The following is a 22,404-nucleotide window of genomic DNA, read 5'->3' on the forward strand; positions in this document are numbered from 1 at the left end:
GTGTGCTGACATATGGCACCAAGGTGCTAATGACGACCCGAGTTCGATTCCTAGCTCAAGGTCTTATGCCGACCCTTCCCTTTTTCTGCTCCCAATGCTTTCCTGTCTGTTCTCAACTATCCTATCCCGGTAAAAGGTGAAAAAACAATGTTAAAGACTCTTTGTTTGTATAGAAACCAGGTAAAACTTACGTTTGCTGTAAAAAAACAGCTTTTATTTGAGCTCAAAGCAAATAACAACAGAGGTAATTACTATGCAATACATGAGCTCGTGCCTACAATATTATTATGCACTGTACTGACCATTTCAATGCAGTGTTGTCATTAGCCCATGAACATTTCCTGCTTGGTATCAAACTATTTCATAACTGTAAAAAGAGACAATTCAATCATAACTTCATGTTAAAACAGCGATCATACCATTATTTATCAATATGTGGCTCATTCTCAGAAGCTATAGAAATAATAAATGTAAAACAGGAAATACGTTGGGACCACTGTTTATGTTTGCATCCCTCAAAATGGTCTATAGAGCTCTAGATTTATATTTTCAGTCTCTAGGAAAAAGCTGTACAACTAATTTCACACATCGAACAACGATTTGGTTCGAATATATCATATGAATCAAAATGCAATTAAGCATCCATGATCAACTGCACTACAATAAACACACAGTGAATACATACACAGACAGAACACATCACAACATCATCTCAACATGCATCCATGAATATTTATATGCACAAATCTGCCTGCTCAAAACACAAATACGTGTCATCCTTGAACGGAGAAGGCTCTCAGGGCTCCGCTGGAGATTCGTCATCATCGCCGATGACTCCTTTCAGATATGAGCGCTTAAACTCCTCGAACACCAGATCAGTTGCGTCTTCACTGCGTCCACACACAAACACACATGCAAGAATTAAAACCACACAAGCAAGACAAGCTGAAGGCTGATATAATGAGATGAAGAGGAAGACTACATCAGAAAACGCAAACAAAGGTGTTTCATGTTACCGATACACACACACCTGTTTCTGATGTCAGTAAATTCTTTATATTGTGCTCGGACAACAGATTAAATGAATGAACAGCGTTAAACTGGGGCTCGGCACAAGAGACGGGATCGCGTTTAGATCAGACACTGATATCGCACTCGCTTTTTGGCTTTCCCAATGCCAAAGTGGATCATTTATCATCTCAAGAGTGAGTGTGTGTGCGTTTAAGAGATTAAAGATGAGGAAGTTTACACCACTCATTGTTTAACAAACACGTGGAATCAGACACACGTGGAGTTTTTGAAGAGGATTATATAGCAGCACTATTCGCAAATTGGATCTTGACAGGGAAACAAGTGTTCAAATCTCAAATTACCTGATTTTCGCTGACTAAAACATTACTTTTTATCACTTTTCCATGAAAGCTACTGTTAAAATGACATGATAGAAACATTTAAATAGCAGCCATTTATTTAAATATCAGCCAACTAAATATGCAATGTAATTGGGAGTGTAATTAGCCAGGGGGGGCTGAATAAATAAATATATAACTAGCATAAAATAAGTAAATAAAATATATAACTAAATATATATAATATAACTAAATTAAATAACATAACTAGCTAACAGTCTGAAATAGTGAGAGTTATAATCAAATTAATACATATTACACCTATTTAACATTATTAAAGGGGGGACGACATGGTGGCTCAGTGGTTAGAGAAGGTTGCTGATTCGAGTCCCGGCTGGACCAGTTGGCATTTCTGTGTGGAGTTTGCATGTTCTCCCCGTGTTGGCGTGGGTTTCCTCCGGGTGCTCCGGTTTCCCCCACAGTCCAAACACATGCGCTATAGGGGAATTGGATTAACTAAATTGGCCGTAGTGTATGAGAGTGTGTGTGTGAGAGTGAGTGTGTATGGGTGTTTCCCAGTACTGGGTTGCAGCTAGAAGGGCATCCACTGCGTAAAACATATGTTGGATAAGTTGACGGTTCATTCCACTGTGGCGACCCCTGATGAATAAAGGGACTAAGCATTTGATTGATTGAGCATTATTAAAGATACATAGGCTAAATGGCTTATGTTGTTGGTTGGTTTGATGCTGTTGGTTTGGAGTCACAGTTCTGACGTTCATTTAGCTATTTTATTTTATTTATAGTTTTTTTCTAGGTAAACCATCTGCTGCTGCTTTCAGTATGTCAATAAACATCATGTATAATGGTGCTCAAACTCACATTGGTAGCTTTTACCACTGAATAAGCCCATTATCAGTACCTGAGGTGATCATTGTAATAGTAGTTTATGCTGTTGTTTTGTTGCGAAGTTGCGGAAATAGAAACTAAAATAGATATTTTGGCATTTGTTGCTGACAACAACTTGTCCTAACATAAAACAGATACCTTTTATTGCATGTTGGAGCATAGCGTCGCATGTAATGCAATCCAATGGTCAGAGGGGCGTGGCTAAACCTATTTCACCCAATCCGTCAAACTGACATCACCAGAGAAAAGCAAATTGTCAGATTTTGATAAGCCACGCCCCTCCAATCTTTAGTTTGCTGTGATGGGCACAAAAATAAAAGCCCCACCCCTTACTTAAAATTTCAGTTGTAAATCTGTTGTAATTAAATAAAAGTCTGCAGCAACTTCTGGTTTACACAGATGTCAAACACAAACACAAAAGCCTTTCCAAATAAATGAATATTGTTTCTTTTATTTGGTTTAGAAAGTGTCAGTGGTAGCAGTGTGAGAGCAGTGATGGGAATGGACAGTGTTGTTGGTAGTGCAGTAACATTTTGGCTCGTTTCCACTGAGAGGTACAGTACGGTACAGGTCACCTTTATCAAGTTTGCGTTACCACTGCCAAAATGGTACTCTTTTGGTGGGCGTGGTGTTTCAGACGACGTCATTTTTACTTGAGGAAATGTCTACAGTAAAGCTGCACGGGTCACTTACATATCATATGAGCAGCACTTCTCACAAAACAGACGCTTTACACACATAAATACTTGTGTATAAATGTTCATTACTAACCTTTCTATGAACATGATTTGATTATAACTGCAGATCAATAACAGTGCGAAATGACCTACTGTAACGTCTGTAATTATATTAAATATATAAACGAATGCAACATATATGAACACATACAGACCCTTACAGTCTCCGATGTGTTACCAACTACAGACAAACTACACACTGCATACATTTAGTCCTTATTTGGGTTCAAAAACAACATGAATTATAGCCCACAGTCAGTGAAAACCACTCATCTGTGGCTGTAATCTTCAGCAGCACATGTAGCCTCTGTTAGATGGTAATTCCGTCATTCCCAGTTCATAATAGTCCATAAGGTGATGATAATAGCTAAACATGGCAGTTTGATAATCTTTTAGGTTACAGAAAGCATCATTTGCTGCTGTTTTTCGGTCTTCTTCTTTGTTTTTTAACGATTCACTCTCACGTTTGTCCATTTCTGAAAGGATTTGATATCAGAGTGCTTCAATGATCATGCGCACGTTATTAATATGAGCTCAAGAAGTTTGTTATTTCAAATATAGACGCGCGGAGAGCTCTTTGGAGAAAGTGAAATTGCTCACACTTTTAGACGGCCTCGTAAACAACAACAGGACACGACAGATTTTGCTCTTCTTGGCTTTGTGGCTGTTCATCAAGACCACGAACAGGTTTGTTTGAGCTCAGGTCGACCATGGCTTGTTGTTATATGTATAGATTATTACGCTGTAATGTCTCGGCTGTGTATTTAAAACATGGCGGTTCCTTTGTTTTCATTGTTCTGCTTCTGCGAGTGACGGATCTGTGTAAACCAATAGCATTCAGCTGCATGTTTTGCTCCACCTTTTGGTAAACTTTGCAAAGGGTGACCAAAAAGTGGTACGGTACGGTTCGCTTTAGGGTACTCTTTGACAGTGGAATGGCCATAAAAGCATACCAAACCAAACCGTACCACTCAGTGGAAACGGGCCATTAGAGATATTACGAATGCATAGCATTTACAATCTGATAATGGACAATTACAATGCAAAACACATAGTGAAACTGAGACTTACCTCTCTTTAGGAGGAGAATGGAGAGAAAACGAAGGAAAGGAAAATCAGTTTAAAAAACTAACTTCAAGCAAAATGATGCAATATAAAGAGTTTGTTGTAAGACTCATCAATTATACAATATTCAATCTGAGATATAAAGTTGCTTTACAGAAGTTAATTATGTTATAGTTTAGTTTATGTTTCAATTCAGGAATTGTCAAAATGACAAAAGTTTGTGAATGATACATTTAATGTAACTATAAGCAGTTCCAAGCTAACAAAATAATCTTAGGGACAATGCTAGCATTGAATTAATTAATTAAATTATGAAAACATTATATTTCAATATTCAGAGAAAATCTTAATTGTAAATAATCAGTATTGATTATTTATAATTTATTTATAATTATTTATATTTAATAATTAGTTGATCTGCACTTTAAAATAATTAAACTTATACTTTTATATTTAGTTTTAAATAAAAGTAATGACTGGAGTTTAAAGACAATGGCATTTCTCTTTATGTTTCAAAATTATAATTCTGCTTAATTATTATAATATTAATTATTACATAATTATTGTGAAATTTACTATAGATTTGAGTAAAAATGGTTTCAAACTAAATCCTAAATCCTTTTTATAGTTTTGAAAACTTTGAACTAGTTTTTTTAAACCAAATTTTAATATTATTATAATTATTATATATAAAATAAAACAAATAAATATATTGTAATTACTGTAACCACTGTACTGTATAGTGAAATATTCTAGTTTATTTGTATTTTACTTTAAAGTTTAAGACTTTTGTTTTAATTTCTAATTATAGTAACCAAGCTTTTATTTTGATGGGTTGCCAGTAAACATTAGTGTTATATGCATCTAATTAAATCACAGCCTGTGCAATCTAATAATCAAGTTAATCCACATTAAAAAATGACTTTATGTCAATATATTGTGCAGTTTTGGCTTAAAATCATAGAATATTCCACATGGAAAAAAACAATATAGTATTATACAGTAAATACTACAGTGTTCTTGAACAATACTATAGTAAAGTACTTCAATTAATCTGTTGCACTAATACTAGAGTTGCTATGGCAACACAACAAGTAAAGTAATATAAACAAATAACACAATACTGTATATTTCTATAACTACAGGGTATATTATACTACAATACACATTACAGATTACTGTAGTAAAGTCTAAAGTATACTACAGTATTATTACAATATCAGCTCACTATAGTTAATACTACAGTATGCTGCAGCATTCATCAACATAGAGTTGTAAGTACTATTATATGTACAATCTAATACACTTAACTACATTATGGTTCAAATTTACTATAATACACTACCTGACAAAAGGAACTTGACTTCTAGTTGATCATTTGGTGTCAGAAGTGTCTAATATGAAAGGCAAAGGCCTCTAGATGAGGCTTATTTGACCACAATAAAATATGATCATGTCTTGATTATGAATGATTTCATTAGGACAGTAAGCTCTGACTTTACTTAGACTAAAGTCTTGTCACTGAACCTTCAATAATGTCCAGTATAGAATATGTGGTCATGCTGCAGTGGAAACAGAATGAATATTGTGTCTGACTCCATCATGAGCTTGGAGGACTGCATCCATACATCTCTGAATGACTCAAATCACTGATTAATAAAGTCATCTGGAATGGCGAAGTAGGCGTTCTTGCAGGACTCCCAGAGTTCATCAAGATTATTTGGATTCATCTTCAATGCCTCCTCCATCTTACCCCAGATGTGCTCAATAATGTTCATGTCTGGTGACTGGGCTGGCCAATCCTGGAGCACCTTGACCTTCTTTGCTTTCAGGAACTTTAATGTGGAGGCTGGAGTATGAGAAGGAGCGCTATCCTGCTGGAGAATTTGCCCTCTCCTGTGGTTTGTAATGTAATGGGCAGCACAAATGTCTTGATACCTCATGCTGTTGATGTTGATCATCCACTCTGCAGATCTCTCGCACGCCCTCATACTGAATGTAACCCCAAACCATGATTGTTCCTTCACCAAACTTGACTGATTTCTATGAGAATCTTGGCTCCATACTGGTTCCAGTAGGTCTTCTGCAGTATTTGTGATGATTGGGATGCGGATCAACAGATGATCCATCTGAAAAAACTTACTTCCGCCACTTATGCAAATGATCAACTAGAAGTCAAGTTATTATATGCTGCTCCTACAACTGGGATCCACGACAAGACTTTTGTCAGGTAGTGTGCTTAGTTTTCAATGCAATTCCAATTGAGGTATTTTACCCAAATGCATGTTTTGCTCACCTGGACCAGGTTTGGGATGCATGAGTTTGAAGGGAACCTCCACGGCAACCTCACTGAAAACAAACACACACATACACATAATAACATCTTACAAACATACACTCCATCAAAAGCTGATTAAAACTACACAGCACTCAGAACTCACCTGGATCCGACCATGCTGAAAGAAAGCAGAAATACAGTCGTGAGCATCTGAAGCACTCCTCATAATCATCAATCCTGTAAACAATCCTGTGACGTTCACTCACCCGGAGGCGGTACATTTCACAACCACTCTGTAGGACACCAGCATACCCAGAATCTCCCTCAACACCTCGTCCTTAACGCTGTAGAACACAGTCAGCACATTAACACACTCCACAAAACATCTGATAATGCTTCTGTGTTGTGATTCGCAGGTGTTTTCTGTTTATTTACAGTTATGAGATGCTGATCTCTGTACAGCACAACTTTTGATAACATTTCAGACGTTTAAAACAATATATTGTATGAGAAAAAATATTTAAAGAATTAAGTTCTGGCAATTTATTTACCTGCGTACTTGGTTTTTGTAACGTAATTTACAACAACAATCAAGGCAATTTATCAGATAAAGTCACCATGAAATCAAAACTGACTCTGCTTATTTTTATATGTGTGTATAGTTAATAAATCTGTGCAATTCAATCATTTTTTTTATTCTTTCGCCCTCATAAACATTTATAAAATACCATAACTTTCCCTTCCCCTTTGAAAAGACTTTCATCACTTCTTGATCACATGGATTTAATTTAGGGTGAGGCTATCAGTCATTTAGGGTGGGGCTATCAGTCATTTAGGGTGGGGCTATCAGTACATTAGGGTGGGGCTATCAGTACATTAGGGTGGGGCTATCAGTATATTTAGGGTGGGGCTATCAGTCATTTAGGGTGGGGCTATTAGTACATTAGGGTGGGGCTATCAGTACATTAGGGTGGGGCTATCAGTCATTTAGGGTGGGGCTATCAGTACATTAGGGTGGGGCTATCAGTACATTAGGGTGGGGCTATCAGTCATTTAGGGTGGGGCTATCAGTCATTTAGGGTGGGGATATCAGTCATTTAGGGTGGGGCTATCAGTACATTAGGGTGGGGCTATCAGTACATTAGGGTGGGGCTATCAGTATATTTAGGGTGGGGCTATCAGTCATTTAGGGTGGGGCTATCAGTACATTAGGGTGGGGCTATCAGTCATTTAGGGTCGGGCTATCAGTACATTAGGGTGAGGCTATCAGTCATTTAGGGTCGGGCTATCAGTACATTAGGGTGGGGCTATCAGTACATTAGGGTGGGGCTATCAGTCATTTAGGGTGGGGCTATCAGTACATTAGGGTGGGGCTATCAGTACATTAGGGTGGGGCTATCAGTCATTTAGGGTGGGGCTATCAGTCATTTAGGGTGGGGATATCAGTCATTTAGGGTGGGGCTATCAGTACATTAGGGTGGGGCTATCAGTACATTAGGGTGGGGCTATCAGTATATTTAGGGTGGGGCTATCAGTCATTTAGGGTGGGGCTATTAGTACATTAGGGTGGGGCTATCAGTACATTAGGGTGGGGCTATCAGTACATTAGGGTGGGGCTATCAGTCATTTAGGGTCGGGCTATCAGTACATTAGGGTGAGGCTATCAGTCATTTAGGGTCGGGCTATCAGTACATTAGGGTGGGGCTATCAGTACATTAGGGTGGGGCTATCAGTCATTTAGGGTGGGGCTATCAGTACATTAGGGTGGGGCTATCAGTACATTAGGGTGGGGCTATCAGTACATTAGGGTGGGGCTATCAGTCATTTAGGGTCGGGCTATCAGTACATTAGGGTGGGGCTATCAGTCATTTAGGGTCGGGCTATCAGTACATTAGGGTGAGGCTATCAGTCATTTAGGGTGGGGCTATCAGTACATTAGGGTGGGGCTATCAGTACATTAGGGTGGGGCAATCAGTCATTTAGGGTTGGGCTATCAGTACATTAGGGTGGGGCTATCAGTACATTAGGGTGAGGCTATCAGTCATTTAGGGTGGGGCTATCAGTACATTAGGGTGGGGCAATCAGTCATTTAGGGTTGGGCTATCAGTACATTAGGGTGGGGCTATCAGTACATTAGGGTGGGGCTATCAGTACATTAGGGTGGGGCTATCAGTCATTTAGGGTCGGGCTATCAGTACATTAGGGTGGGGCTATCAGTACATTAGGGTGGGGCTATCAGTACATTAGGGTGGGGCTATCAGTACATTAGGGTGGGGCTATCAGTACATTAGGGTGGGGCTATCAGTCATTTAGGGTCGGGCTATCAGTACATTAGGGTGGGGCTATCAGTACATTAGGGTGAGGCTTTCAGTCATTTAAAGTGGGGCTACATACAGTGGATGGAAAATCAAGTGGATAGAAAAAAAAAGGACAATCTTAACTTATGGTTTTTATGGCGACTTTAAAACTTTTTAATCACAGGGAGGTCTCGGGGGGTCTGACCACCCTAAATAACGCTTGATCCCCCTGAAGAACATCAAAACAAGATGTATGGGGGGATTTGCCCTTTAATAGTTAAGAAATAGTTTGCTCTGATCTGTATCTTAAATAAATTTTACTACTTAAATAATAGGTCACGTAAATATACATTTGACCACCACTATAATAAGGCCAAAAATATTCATTTAGAGGTCAGAAAATGCTAATCTTGAACACCAACAGACAGCGTAAGTGTTCACAAAACATGTTTCATGTAAAATAGGTGTAAACTTGATGCATAGTTTGTATTTTATTAAACACTTGCTTCTCGCATGGAATTTTAACAGTAAAATAAAAAATACATGCGGTCTCCCATGGTCATCCGTTAATAGATGTAGGAATGCAAACCTGTCACCATTTATTTAATATCACCACTCAATGTCCCTCAAAAAACACTGAAAACAAAGGTTTGATTAATAAATTAGATGTAATTGAATTAAATAGATAACTTTGGTTCACTGAGGCATATTAACAAACATAACTGAAAAACCTGACCCCTCTCCCCTATCGTCAATGTATAATTCGCACCCTGGTTTGCACCAATTAATCAATCTTAGATTAATCAATCTGCACTCACATGCTGGATGAGGCCAGGTTGGTGTCGTCGTGCTTCAGTTTTCCATCCAGAGCGAGTCCCCGTCTCTCGCGGTTGTTGTCCAGCAGAGGGCAGAGAGTGTACACCTTCTTCAGACTGGTTCCAGACGGCACTGCATCCCTGCCGTACAGCAAAGTAATAAGCAATTTGGTGCCATTTTTTGTAGTAGTTTGATTCACCCAGTTGTATTATTTTCATAAGATCAGGTGGCACACAATGTAATAGTTGTGTATTTGTACTCACTTGGTTTCCTCATAGGCCACAGATTTGACATACTTGTCATTTGAGTAAAGCACCACATTAGTGACCTGCTCCACTGTCACAGAGAATCACAAAACACACTTCATAAGCTTTAAACACACTTTAAATTACTCGCATTATCACTATGATATAGAAGTCTTAAAGCAGCACACAGATTATTCATTATACCATGTTAAAAATGTGCTTTTTGTGCAGGGTTTGTGTATATCTCTTTAAATGTAAATGAGCTGTTGTCCCCACCCTCTTTCCAGAAAAGGGTGGAGCCTTTACCGCTTGTGCTTCAGTTACTCGTGTGATTTAAAGTGATTTACTCCAGTTTAAACTCCTAATATATGCAGATTTGCAGTATATATGTGCAATATAAGCAGCACACGGTACAAAAACAGTGCATCACAAGAGTATTACACTATAATCTCTCTCAATACACACACAGGTTTATTTGAAAAGTGTACAAATGAACACAAGTTGGCAATGTTGTACACAATTGATGATATTAGGACATCCTCAAATCTACACTGGAGTAACTTGAGTTTCTTCATAAACTGTGATGCTTTTCATTCTTAAACAGCAATATTACACACTGAAGAAGTGTATAAAGCATGTGTTTCGCTTTAAAAGCACAACATGTACGATTTTTTTCATTAAAATATCTACAACTCACTAGAACAGTGTTATACAAGACCACAACTCCCATGATTCCACACTCAGCCACGCCCTCATCAAACTCTGCATTTGTTTGTTGTGAATAAACGCCCTCTAGTGGTGAAAACTACACATTGTTCCTCTAAAGCACAGGTGTCAAATCCAGTTCCTGGAGGGCTGCAGCTTTGCACAGTTTAGATCCAACCCTGCTTCAACACACTTACCTGTAGGTTTCAAACAAGCCTGAAAGACTCAATCAGTTTGATTAAGTGTGTTTAATTAGGGTTAAAGCTAAACTGTGCAGAGCTGCGGCCCTTCACGAACTGAGTTTGACACATGTGCTTTAAAGTTAATAAAATGTGTTTGAGTACCTGAGACGGTCACGTCCTTCACGTTCCTGTTGGAGCTGTTGTCAATCTCCACACTGATGTTGATCTTCTCTCCATGATAATACGTCTGGAATAACAACAGTTTAGATTTAGTTATGGGTTTCATGTAAGACATAATTGAAAATAGGCTGTTGAAGTATTAGAAAAATCCTGTAAATCATGTTAGAGCTGCATCATCACAACAGAAGTGCATTATTTACTAATAATTCAACAGACTGGTGTCTATTATTCCACTTATATTATTAGTCCCACACCTGTATGCACCTTTTGCTCTGCAAACCAAAGTTAAAAGAGAAACATCGAATAAACCTTATGTTTTTAGATAAACTTGTTTGTGTTGGTTTTAAAATTGTCATTACGAGCTGCTTTGCCGCTAAAACGACTGGCCCAGCTAACATTGGTGTGACAATCTGGCCCAGCTGATTTTGTAATTGAATAGCCCTGCCATAAAGGATATTTCTGGTTAGTAAAAGTCCAAGAATTGGTCAGAACGCACCTCTTTTTCCAGACTGACACGCATATGCAGCGGTTTATCAGACATGATGAATTCACAGGTAGTTTCTCCTGCTGGAGGCTCGCCACCTTTATCTGGAGCGTACTGGATCTTTCTGATGGCCAACCGCACTGAACTCCTGCAGATCAGAAAGAGATCTATACACTGATCATATTAAACACAACATATATCTGATCTGTCACTGCAGTTTACTCTTTTTATTTAGGTAGTAAAAACTAAAAGAGACAATATTGTGCCAGATGGTGAAGTATATAAATATTGGAGATCAAATAATTATGACAGAAGAGAGGAGATTATTGAACACATTATCATACAAAAGTGCTAAAGTGTCTTTGAAAAACAGGAGATGTTTCAGATTCACATTTTGAGCCTCATTTTTGGACCATCAGGAATGGGTTTTAGCTTCGGTGTCTAATATTGTCCTTTTTAGGGTGTTGGTATATTGGTCTGGTCAAGAATATTGTGCATTTATTTTTTTTCTCACCTCTTTTGGGCTTTTTCATCCTGATTTTCTGCACAGAACGCCTTCACTTCAAACTCCACAGCACATTGCTGCACAAACACACAAACAAATCTATTAGAAATTTAATTAACTCATAAAATTAACTACATTTTACATATATATGTATATGTGAGCGTCAGTTCTGTTGGCGCAAAAGCCTTGTTGATGCCAGGGGTCAGAGGAGAATGGCCAGACTGGTTCCAGCTGATAGAAAGCCAACAGTAACTTAAATAAGCACTCGCTACAACCGAGGTCTGCAGAAGAGCATCTCTGAACACACAACACGTCTAACCTTGAGGCGGATGGGCTACAGCATCAGAAGACCACACCGGGTGCCACTCCTGTCAGCTAAGAACAGGAAACTGAGGCTACAATTCACACAGGCTCACCAAAACTGGACAATAGAAGATTGGAGAAACGTTGCCTGGTCTGATGAGTCTCCATTTCTGCTGCCACATTCAGATGGTCGGGTCAGAATTTGGCCTCAACAACATGAAAGCATGGATCCATCCTGCCTTGTATCAATGGTTCAGGCTGCTGGTGGTGGTGTAATGGTGTGGGGGATATTCTCTTGGCAAACTTTGGGTCCATTAGTACCAATTGAGCATCATGTCAACGCCACAGCCTACCTGAGTATTGCTGCTGACCATGTCCATCAGCTGCTGCTTCCAGCAGGATAACACACCATGTCATAAAGCGTGAATCATCTCAGACTGGTTTCTTGAACATGACAATGAGGTCACTGGACTCAAATGGCCTCCACAGTCACCAGAGCTCAATCCAATAGAGCACCTTAGGGATGTGGTGGAACGGAAGATTGGCAACATGGATGTGCAGCCAACAAATCTGCATTTGATAGCATCTGCGCGATGCTATCATGTCAATATGGAGCAAAATCTCTGAGGAATATTTCCAGTACCTTGTTGAATCTATGCCTTGAAGGATTAAGGCAGTTCTGAAGGCAAAAGTGGGTCCAACCCGGTACTAGTAAGGTGAACCTAATAAAGTGGCCGGTAAGTGTATATATATATATATATATTAATGAATATTTATTAATTTTATTTATATACATACATTCCACAACTATAATGTTTCAAACCAGAGTTAAAGCTTTATTTAATAAACAAACACAAATAATCGAATTATAAAAAATAAATACAATTAAGCAATATTTCTGATATACATGTAGTTTCATGATGTAAATAATAAGCTAAAAGTGAAATGATAAATAATTTAAAACTATAGATATAAACAGAGAAAAACATTCAATTGTATATTTTGCATATAAAAAATGTATTAGCTATTAAAATATATATTTCGTTTACATTTTCATTCATTCATTCATTCATTTTCTTTTCGGCTTAGTCCCTTTGTTAATCCGGGGTCGCCACAGCGGAATGAACCGCCAACTTATCCAGCAAGTTTTTACGCAGCGGATGCCCTTCTAGCCGCAACCCATCTCTGGGAAACATTCGCACACACTCCCACATGCACTCATACACTACGGACAATTAAGCTTACCCAATTCACCTGTACTGCATGTCTTTGGACTGTGGGGGAAAACGGAGCACCCGGAGGAAACCCACGCAAACGCAAGGAGAACATGCAAACTCCACACAGAAATGCCAACTGAGCTGAGGCTCTTACATTTTCATATTTAATGTATATATAAATGCAAAATGACAGTGAAAACGTAAAGAAAATCTATTTTAACAGCTAATAGAAATGACTAAAACCCCACAAAACTAAATCAAATATTTACACTACACTATATCCACTACACTTAATGCATCCATTTAAATGTAAAAATAAAATAATTAACAACTAATGAAAAATATAAAAAATAAACCCCGAAAAAACAAACAAAGATAAAATTACAACTGATTCAAATGAATAAACATTGCAATAGTATCAGAGCAGTGAATGCTTATGTTTAGATGTTTGTTTGTTATTTACCTTTCCTACATCGGTGGGGGCTGGCTGCAGAGCCACCGAACAGGGCAGGTTATCTGGGAACTGAGAGAAAAATCACAACATCTCAAACCCACTCGCTCCAAAAACTCACAACAGTCAGTCAGTCAGTGAGTGAGTGAGTCTGTACAACTGATCACCTCAAAGAAAAAAGGATGAGCGTTGTTTCCCAGTTTGCGCAGGATCTTCTCCTGCACTTTAGTGTGAATGCTGCGCTCTTTATCCTGGAGAGGAGGATACACCTGCCGCGTGCACAGGAAAATATCCCTGCGAAACGCCATCCCCATCACATCCATGTCCTCGCGACCGTAGCGGAAGGTGCAGGAGAGCATCACGAACACTGGAGGAGGTCAGAGGATGCTTTTATTAATCCACACAGCATTCATAACCGCATTATGAGCTCATTACTGTAGTTTTATACTGACAAGCTCACCTTTCTTATCTTTCACCTGCTCCGGGTCGATCAGCACAACGCCATCTGAAGAATAATTTTGTTTTATATAATTGTGTTTTTATTAATGCATCTTTTTTTAATTATTCACTTTATTTATTTATTAAACACCAGTAAAGGGTACATTAAATCACTATTGCATATGAAATGTGTTAGTAATGAAATTAGCTTTACTCTGGATAATTTTCATTTTAATTACTTTCATTTATTTTCATATTTTTATTTAAATATAACTTTGAGGTCTATTAGTTGTATACTGAATCTGATAGGCTGATAGCCGTGCAATATTCTGCAATAACAGCACTCATACAGCCTCTTCACCATACTTGTCAACACTCCTGTTTTTCCCAGGATTCTCCCGTATTTTGCAGTTCTATCCCGCTGTCATCCCGTAAAGGTATTTTCCCGTATTTCTCCAATATTTACAAGCCAAACCTCCCTATATGCAACCCATACCGCCGAACCACCAGGGGCCGCCCCTTGCTCCTAAATGCGAGTCTGTTCTGTGCTTTCGCTTCGTTTAAGCATGAAAACTCTTTGAAATAAATATAAAAAATGCGGGATTCCCTTTGCTTTTCATAACAGGTGCCGTCTCTTCTTCATATGCAACTCTCAAAACAGTCATATAGTGGTGCATGACTGTCGATTCTGTACATGAGATTTGAAGCGGAGCTAAAGTCTGGGTTTAGGGTGCGTGTTTGAACAGACATATGCACATAATTAATGATAATAATATCTAAAGATGTCGGGGGGGGGGGGGGGTTCAAACACAACTAATTTTTCCCTAAATGAGCATAAAAAGTTAGGAAAGCAATGGAAAGCTTTCATTATAGCGTTAGATCTGTGCATTTTTAAAGTGAGGCCTGTTATTTAATGTAATGAAAATAAAAAAATCTAAATAACTAAGAGATTCATTCGTTGCTCTTTAATCAGAATGTGTAAGTTATACAGTGAAGAAACGGCTAAGGAGATTTGATAACTTGATTCTATTTCGTTTATCTTAATAAGCTGAACTGTTTGCTAATGTATTTGGGAGGGGGGGGGGGGGGGTTCGGGTGTCAAGGGAATCCCTTATTATGGTGGGCATATCCCTTATTTTCACATACAAATCTGTGCTTTCGCTTCGTTTAAGCATGAAAACTCGCGGGATTCCCTTTCCTTATCATAACAGGTGCCGTCTCCCCTTTATATGCAATTCTTAAAACGGTCATATAGTGATGCATGACTGTCGATTCTGTACATGAGATTTGAAACGGAGTTAAAGTCTAGGTTTAGGGTGCGTGTTTGAACAGACATATGCACATAATTAATGATAATAATATCTAAAGATGTCGATCTTGGTGGGGTTTTTTCAAACACAACTAATTTTTCCCTAAATGAGCATAAAAAGTTAGGAAAGCAATCGAAAGCTTTCATTATAGCGTTAGATCTGTGCATTTTTAAAGTGAGGCCTGTTATTTAATGTAATGAAAATAAAAAAATCTAAATAACTAAGAGATTCATGATCTTTAATCAGAATGTGTAAGTTATACAGTGAAGAAACGGCTATGGAGATTTGATAGCTTGATTCTATTTCGTTATAATTGCTATTTATTTTAATAAGCTGAACTGTTTGCAAATGTATTTGGGGGGGGGTGAGGGGTTGGGGTGTCGGGGGAATCCCTTATTATGGTGGGCATACCCCTTATTTTCACATCCCAATGTTGACAAGTATGCTCTTCACCCTTGTGTATTACTCCACCCACATAGAGTGACAGCAGATCAATAAGCTCACTACAGTTGGACAAATATTGCAGCTGTTGGGCAACATAATCTACTTTTGAAGCTTTTTTAGTCAAGAAGGTAATTGCTTAGATAGCAAATATGCAGTTTATTTATTAGGATAGTGGCTATTATAAATATTTATGATTTCTGAGATTCAGCATGTCGGCGGCCATCAGCCTGTCATACTGAGCAGAGCAAAGATGGTTGACGTTCCACCACAAGATAGCGCCAGAGAATAGTAAGTTATTAGAGTAGATAAACTAAAATACACCTCAACAAATCATTATAGAACTGGTAGGTGACTTTCTAAGTCGATCTTTCTCTGTTTTTTATGTTGTAGTGCTGTTATTATACTATAGTAATCCGGTGTTTGCTATGCTTAGGCTTTTTCAGGGTTATTTATTGTGATATCCCAATTGCAACAGAGAAATACTGGGAAATCTCTGTAGACTGACGGCATTTCATGCTGTTCAGCCTTATAATCTTAAAATGTGAGCAAAATCAGCTGTTTTATCGTCACTTTAGACATTACGCTAGAGAATCACTCAAACACTAGCTCTAAAGTGACATTTGTGAAGTAGCAACAGTTTCTGCTGTTCTGTTGTCAGCTGCAGATGTGAATGAATGGCGGAAGAAAGTAGTTCCTCATACAAAAGGATTTTTAGACGTGCGTGATTGATTTTCTGTTTTTTACACACGATTATGCTGTCGAACTGTTGTATAAACGCAATATCACACAAGTAGCAGGGCAATTTGGCTGTATATTGGCACTTGTGGGACAATAATGCACTCAACCTACGGTCTTAAGCCAACGCACGCCTCCCATCAGTGACAACAGCCATATCGCACTGCTTCTCGTGTGATATTGCATTTATACAACAGTTCGATGGCATAATCATGTAAACTGGCAATAATTAAATATACGGTTGGAGTCAGAATTATTATTAGCCCCACTTTGATTTGTTTTTTCTTTTTTTAATATTTCCCAAATGATGTTTAACAGAGCAAGGAAATGTTCACAGTATGTCTGATAATATTTTTTGTTCTGGAGAAAGCCTTATTTGTTTAATTTCGGCTAGAATAAAAGCAGTTTTTAATTAATTAATGGTTAATTAAACACCAATATAAGGTCAATATTATTAGCCCCTTTAAGCTATATATTTTTTCTGATAGTCTACAAAACAAACCATCGTTATACAATAACTTGCCTAATTACCCTAACCTGCCTAGTTAACCTAATTAACCTAGTTAAGCCTTTAAATGTCACTTTAAGCTGTATAGAAGTGTCTTGAAAAATATGTAGTCTAATATTATTTACTGTCATCATGACAAAGATAAAATAAATCAGTTATTAGAGATGAGTTATTAAAACTATTATGATTAGAAATGTTTTTTAAAAATCTTCCCTCCGTTAAACAGAAATTGGGAAAAAAATAAACAGGGCCTAATAATTCAGGGAGGCTTATAATTTTGACTTCAACTGTATATTTAATAATTAAAAATAAATAAATAAATGAATTAAATAAATAAGCAGAAGATTTAATAAACTTGTATTAATAAATTAATACAAGTAAATTAAAACAGAAAAAAAAAATATCCATACAAATATATATATATATACAAAAAAAGAATATTTACTGACATCAGAGAGCCACAAATTATTAAAATATAATTTGTAAATTAATATAATATAATATAATATAATATAATATAATATAAACTAATATAATATAATATAATATAATATAATATAATATAATATAATATAATATAATATAATATAATATAATATAAACTAATATAATATAATATAATATAAAATAATATAATATAATATAAACTAATATAATATAATATAATATAATATAATATAATATAATATAATATAATATAATATAATATAATATAATATAATATAATATAATATAAAATTATATAAACTAATATAATATAATATAATATAATATAAACTAATATAATATAATATAATATAAAATAATATAATATAATATAATATAATATAATATAATATAATATAATATAATATAATATAATATAAACTAATATAATATAATATAATATAATATAATATAATATAATATAATATAATATAATATAATATAAACTAATATGAACTAATATAATATAAACTAATATAATATAATATAATATAAAATAATATAATATAAAATAATATAAACTAATATAATATAATATAATATAATATAATATAATATAAACTAATATAATATAATATAAACTAATATAAACTAATATAATATAAACTAATATAATATAATATAATATAAAATAATATAATATAAAATAATATAAACTAATATAATATAATATAATATAATATAATATAATATAATATAATATAATATAATATAATATAATATAATATAATATAATATAAACTAATATAAACTAATATAATATAATATAATATAATATAATATAATATAATATAATATAATATAATATAATATAATATAAAATAATATAATATAATATAATATAATATAAACTAATATAATATAAACTAATATAATATAAACTAATATAATATAATATAATATAGTATAATATAGTATAATATAGTATAATATAATATAATATAATATAATATAATATAATATAATATAATATAATATAATATAATATAATACAATGTAATATAATGTAATGTAATATAATATAATATAATATAATATAATATAATATAATATATGTATATTATTTAAACTAATTTAGCTTTTTACATAAATTTTTAAATAATTGTTTATTAACTATAATTAATAATAAATAAATGATAAGAAAATTATAAATATGTAAATAAAATATATAAATAACTATATTTATTACTAAAATCTAAAATATGTCAGGTCCTGTTTGGGAAACCCTGTGACCATATCCGGTTGCTTATATACTAATATTTGTATATTATTGAGCTTATTCTTCAATGCTGAAGTGCGCACGTTTTAGCGATTGTTTTAGAACTTCCGATTCAGCTGCCTATGGGAGAAATGACTAGGAATAATAAATGGCAGAAAGCGGTCAAACTACTTACTCTACAAACAAGTGTTTGCACGACAACACAGACAAAGTAGAATAATATAATAAGAAAATATCAGTTTGCAACACCAAGCAGCAAAACGAGCTGTTTTTAACGTCTAAAAATGAATGGAAGTGAATGAGACCGGAAGTCTCGAGCCAAAATGATTCAAATGGCTGCGCCCACTCGTACATGGAGAATAAGGTAAATAACCATTATTAAAGTCTTATGCAATCATGTGAGCTGCGATTGGTTGTTCAACTCACCAACAGGATCAACAAAATCACAGTGGTCCACGAAATCCCGCTTGCCCATGTAAACGCCCACCTATGACATCGCACACGGTTAACCAATCACTGAAGCACACATTTACATATAGAATGGACAGATTTATATTTGGACAGATACTGACAGATTTATCTCTGGAGATCTTCTTGTAAATGATGTGTTTGGGACTCATTCTGTCTCCTACAGCAGGAAAACAAACAAGGAGGATTGATAAATATTTATATTACATTACATTTAAATCACGCACACAAACAAACATACAAACAGTGGTTCCAGTACTAAGCTGATGAGTGACTGCACTCTATCTATCTATCTATCTATCTATCTATCTATCTATCTATCTATCTATCTATCCATCCATCCATCCATCCATCCATCCATCCATCCATCCATCCATCCATCCATCCATCCATCTATCTATCTATCTATCTATCTATCTATCTATCTATCTATCTATCTATCTATCTATCTATCTATCTATCTATCTATCAATCCATCTTTCTAGTCATTGTTCAATTTATCATTCTATCCATTGTTCAATCTATCGTTCTATCCATTGATCAATTTATCTATCGTTTTATCAATTGTTCAGTCTATTGTTATATCCATTGTTCAATCTATCATTCTATCCATTGATCAATCTTTCTACTGTTTTATCAATTTTTCAGTCTATTGTTCTATGCATTGTTCAATCTATCATTCTATCCAATGTTCAATCTATCATGTTTTATCAATTGGTTCATTGATCAATCTGTCTATTATTTTATCAATTGTTCAGTCTATTGTTCTATCCATTGTTTAATCTATCATTTTACACATTTTAATCTATCTATCTATCTATCTATCTATCTATCTATCTATCTATCTATCTATCTATCTATCTATCTTCCAATCTCTCTATTGTTGATCCATGTACATTTTGTCAATCTATCATTCAATCAACTTGTTCGATCCATCCATTGTTCAATCTATCACTCCATCCATCAATATGCCTTTCACTCAATTTATCTAATGTTCAGTTTATCTATCATTCATCTATGTATCGTTCAGTCTGTCCATTGTTCTATTGTTCAATCTAGCTTTTTTATATGTAGCTAACATCCGTCTATCATTCTATCAATGCATTGTTCAATCTATCGTTTAATCATTCTATTGTTCAATCTGTTGTTCAATTAATCATTCAATCTGTTCAATCTACCAATCTTTCTCTCTTTCTGTAATTTATAGTTCAATCTATCTATCCATTGTTCAACCTATAATTTGATCAATTGTTAAATCTATTTATCATTCTATTGATTGTTCAATCTACCATTTTATCCATTGTTTAACATAATTGTTCAATGTATCTTTCAGTCCTTTGTTCAAACTATCATTTTATGCATTGTTAAATGATCTACCCTTCTATCAAATAGTCAATCTATCATTTTATCCATTGTTCAATTTATCTTTCTATTAATTGTTTTACCCATTGTTCAAATATATCATTCTATCAATTGTTTAATCTGTCCATCCTTCAATTCATTGTTCCATCTATTGTTTTATCCATTGCTTTGTCTATCAATCTACCTATCTATCTATTGTTCAATTAATCTTTCATTCTATCCATTGTTTAATCTATTCATCATGCTATCCATTGTTCAATGTATCATTCTATTGATTGTTTTACCCAGTGTTCAAATATATCATTCTATCAATTTCTAATCGATCTATCATTCTATCCATTGTTCAGTCTGTCCATCCTTCTATCAGTTGTTCAATATGTCCATCTATCAATCCATTGTTTAATATATTGTGTTGTCTATCTATCAATCTACCTATCTATTGGTCATTCTATCCATTGTTCAATCCTTCTATCCACTGTTCAATCTATCATTCTTCTGATTGTTTTACCCGTTGTTCAAATATATAATTTGATCCATTTTAATCGATCTATCGTTCAATCCATTGTCCATCCTTCTATTAATTGTTTAATCTTTCCATCCTTCAATCCATTGTTCAATCTATCTATCATTCTACATATATATCTATTGTTCAATTTATCTTTCATTATATCCATTGTTCAATCTATCATTCTATAGATGGTTTTACCCATTGCTAAAATATATAATTCTATCCATTTTTAATCAAACTATATTTCTATCCATTGTTCAGTCTGTCCATCCTTCTATCAATTGTTTAATCTGTCCATCCTTCAATCCATTGTTCCGTCTATCTATTATTTTATCCATTGCTTTGTCTATCAATCTACCTATCTATCTTTTGTTCAATTAATCTTTCATGCTATCCATTGTTCAATGTATCATTCTATTGATTGTTTTACCCATTGTTCAAATATATCATTCTATCAATTTCTAATCGATCTATCATTCTATCCATTGTTCAGTCTGTCCATCCTTATATCAGTTGTTTAATATGTCCATCCTTCAATCCATTGTTGAATCTATCTATTGTTTTATCTATCTTTTGTTCAATTTACCTTTCATTCTAACCATTATTCTATCCATTGTTCAATCTATCTATTGATTTATCTATCTATCAATCTACCTATTTATATATTGTTCGTTCTATCTATTGTTCAATCTATCATTCTATTGATTGTTTTACCCATTGTTCAAGTATATCATTCTATCCATTTTTATTCAAACTATCATTCTATCCATTGTTCAGTCTGTCCATCCTTCTATCAGTTGTTTAATCTGCCCATCCTTCAATCCATTGTTCAATCTATCTATTGTTTTATTTAGCTATCAATCTACCCATGTATGTATTGTTCAATTTATCTTTCATTCTATCCATTGTTCAATCTAACTTTCTAGCCATTGATCAACCTTTCTATCAGTCTATCTATTGTTCAATCTACCTATCATTGTTCGATCAGTCTATCCATTGTTTAATTAATCTACTTATTGTTCAATCTGTCAATCCATTTATTGGTTGACCGTTTAATCAGTCATTCCACCCATCTACAGTTTAATTCATTCCATCAATCAATCTATTGCTTCTTTATTTAATCCATACTCCATTTCTCATTCAATTATTCAACCATTCAATTATTCAATCTATCTGCCTATAAATAATTTTGCTTACACATTA

At 34.8% G+C, this 22,404-nt stretch overlaps 1 protein-coding gene across 1 annotated transcript in view; it reads right to left on the reverse strand.

Moving 5' to 3' along the window:
* Nucleotides 1-240: 240 nt before the first annotated feature.
* Nucleotides 241-22,404, reverse strand: part of sagb (S-antigen; retina and pineal gland (arrestin) b) — a 22,823-nt gene continuing 659 nt past the window's right edge. Inside the window, exons 2-16 of the mRNA XM_056473587.1 lie at nt 19,436-19,491; nt 19,290-19,350; nt 14,184-14,228; nt 13,891-14,090; nt 13,736-13,795; nt 11,762-11,829; nt 11,260-11,395; nt 10,746-10,830; nt 9,715-9,787; nt 9,454-9,591; nt 6,605-6,682; nt 6,502-6,516; nt 6,357-6,409; nt 4,067-4,070; nt 241-890 (exon numbers count right to left, since the gene is read on the reverse strand). Coding sequence (XP_056329562.1) covers nt 797-890; nt 4,067-4,070; nt 6,357-6,409; nt 6,502-6,516; nt 6,605-6,682; nt 9,454-9,591; nt 9,715-9,787; nt 10,746-10,830; nt 11,260-11,395; nt 11,762-11,829; nt 13,736-13,795; nt 13,891-14,090; nt 14,184-14,228; nt 19,290-19,350; nt 19,436-19,483 — 1,158 coding nt within the window. The 5' untranslated portion in view covers nt 19,484-19,491 and the 3' untranslated portion in view covers nt 241-796. The remainder of the gene's footprint in view (nt 891-4,066; nt 4,071-6,356; nt 6,410-6,501; nt 6,517-6,604; nt 6,683-9,453; nt 9,592-9,714; nt 9,788-10,745; nt 10,831-11,259; nt 11,396-11,761; nt 11,830-13,735; nt 13,796-13,890; nt 14,091-14,183; nt 14,229-19,289; nt 19,351-19,435; nt 19,492-22,404) is intronic.

Source organism: Danio aesculapii, chromosome 15 (genome assembly GCF_903798145.1).
Source record: "Danio aesculapii chromosome 15, fDanAes4.1, whole genome shotgun sequence".
NCBI classification, from domain to species: domain Eukaryota; kingdom Metazoa; phylum Chordata; class Actinopteri; order Cypriniformes; family Danionidae; genus Danio; species Danio aesculapii.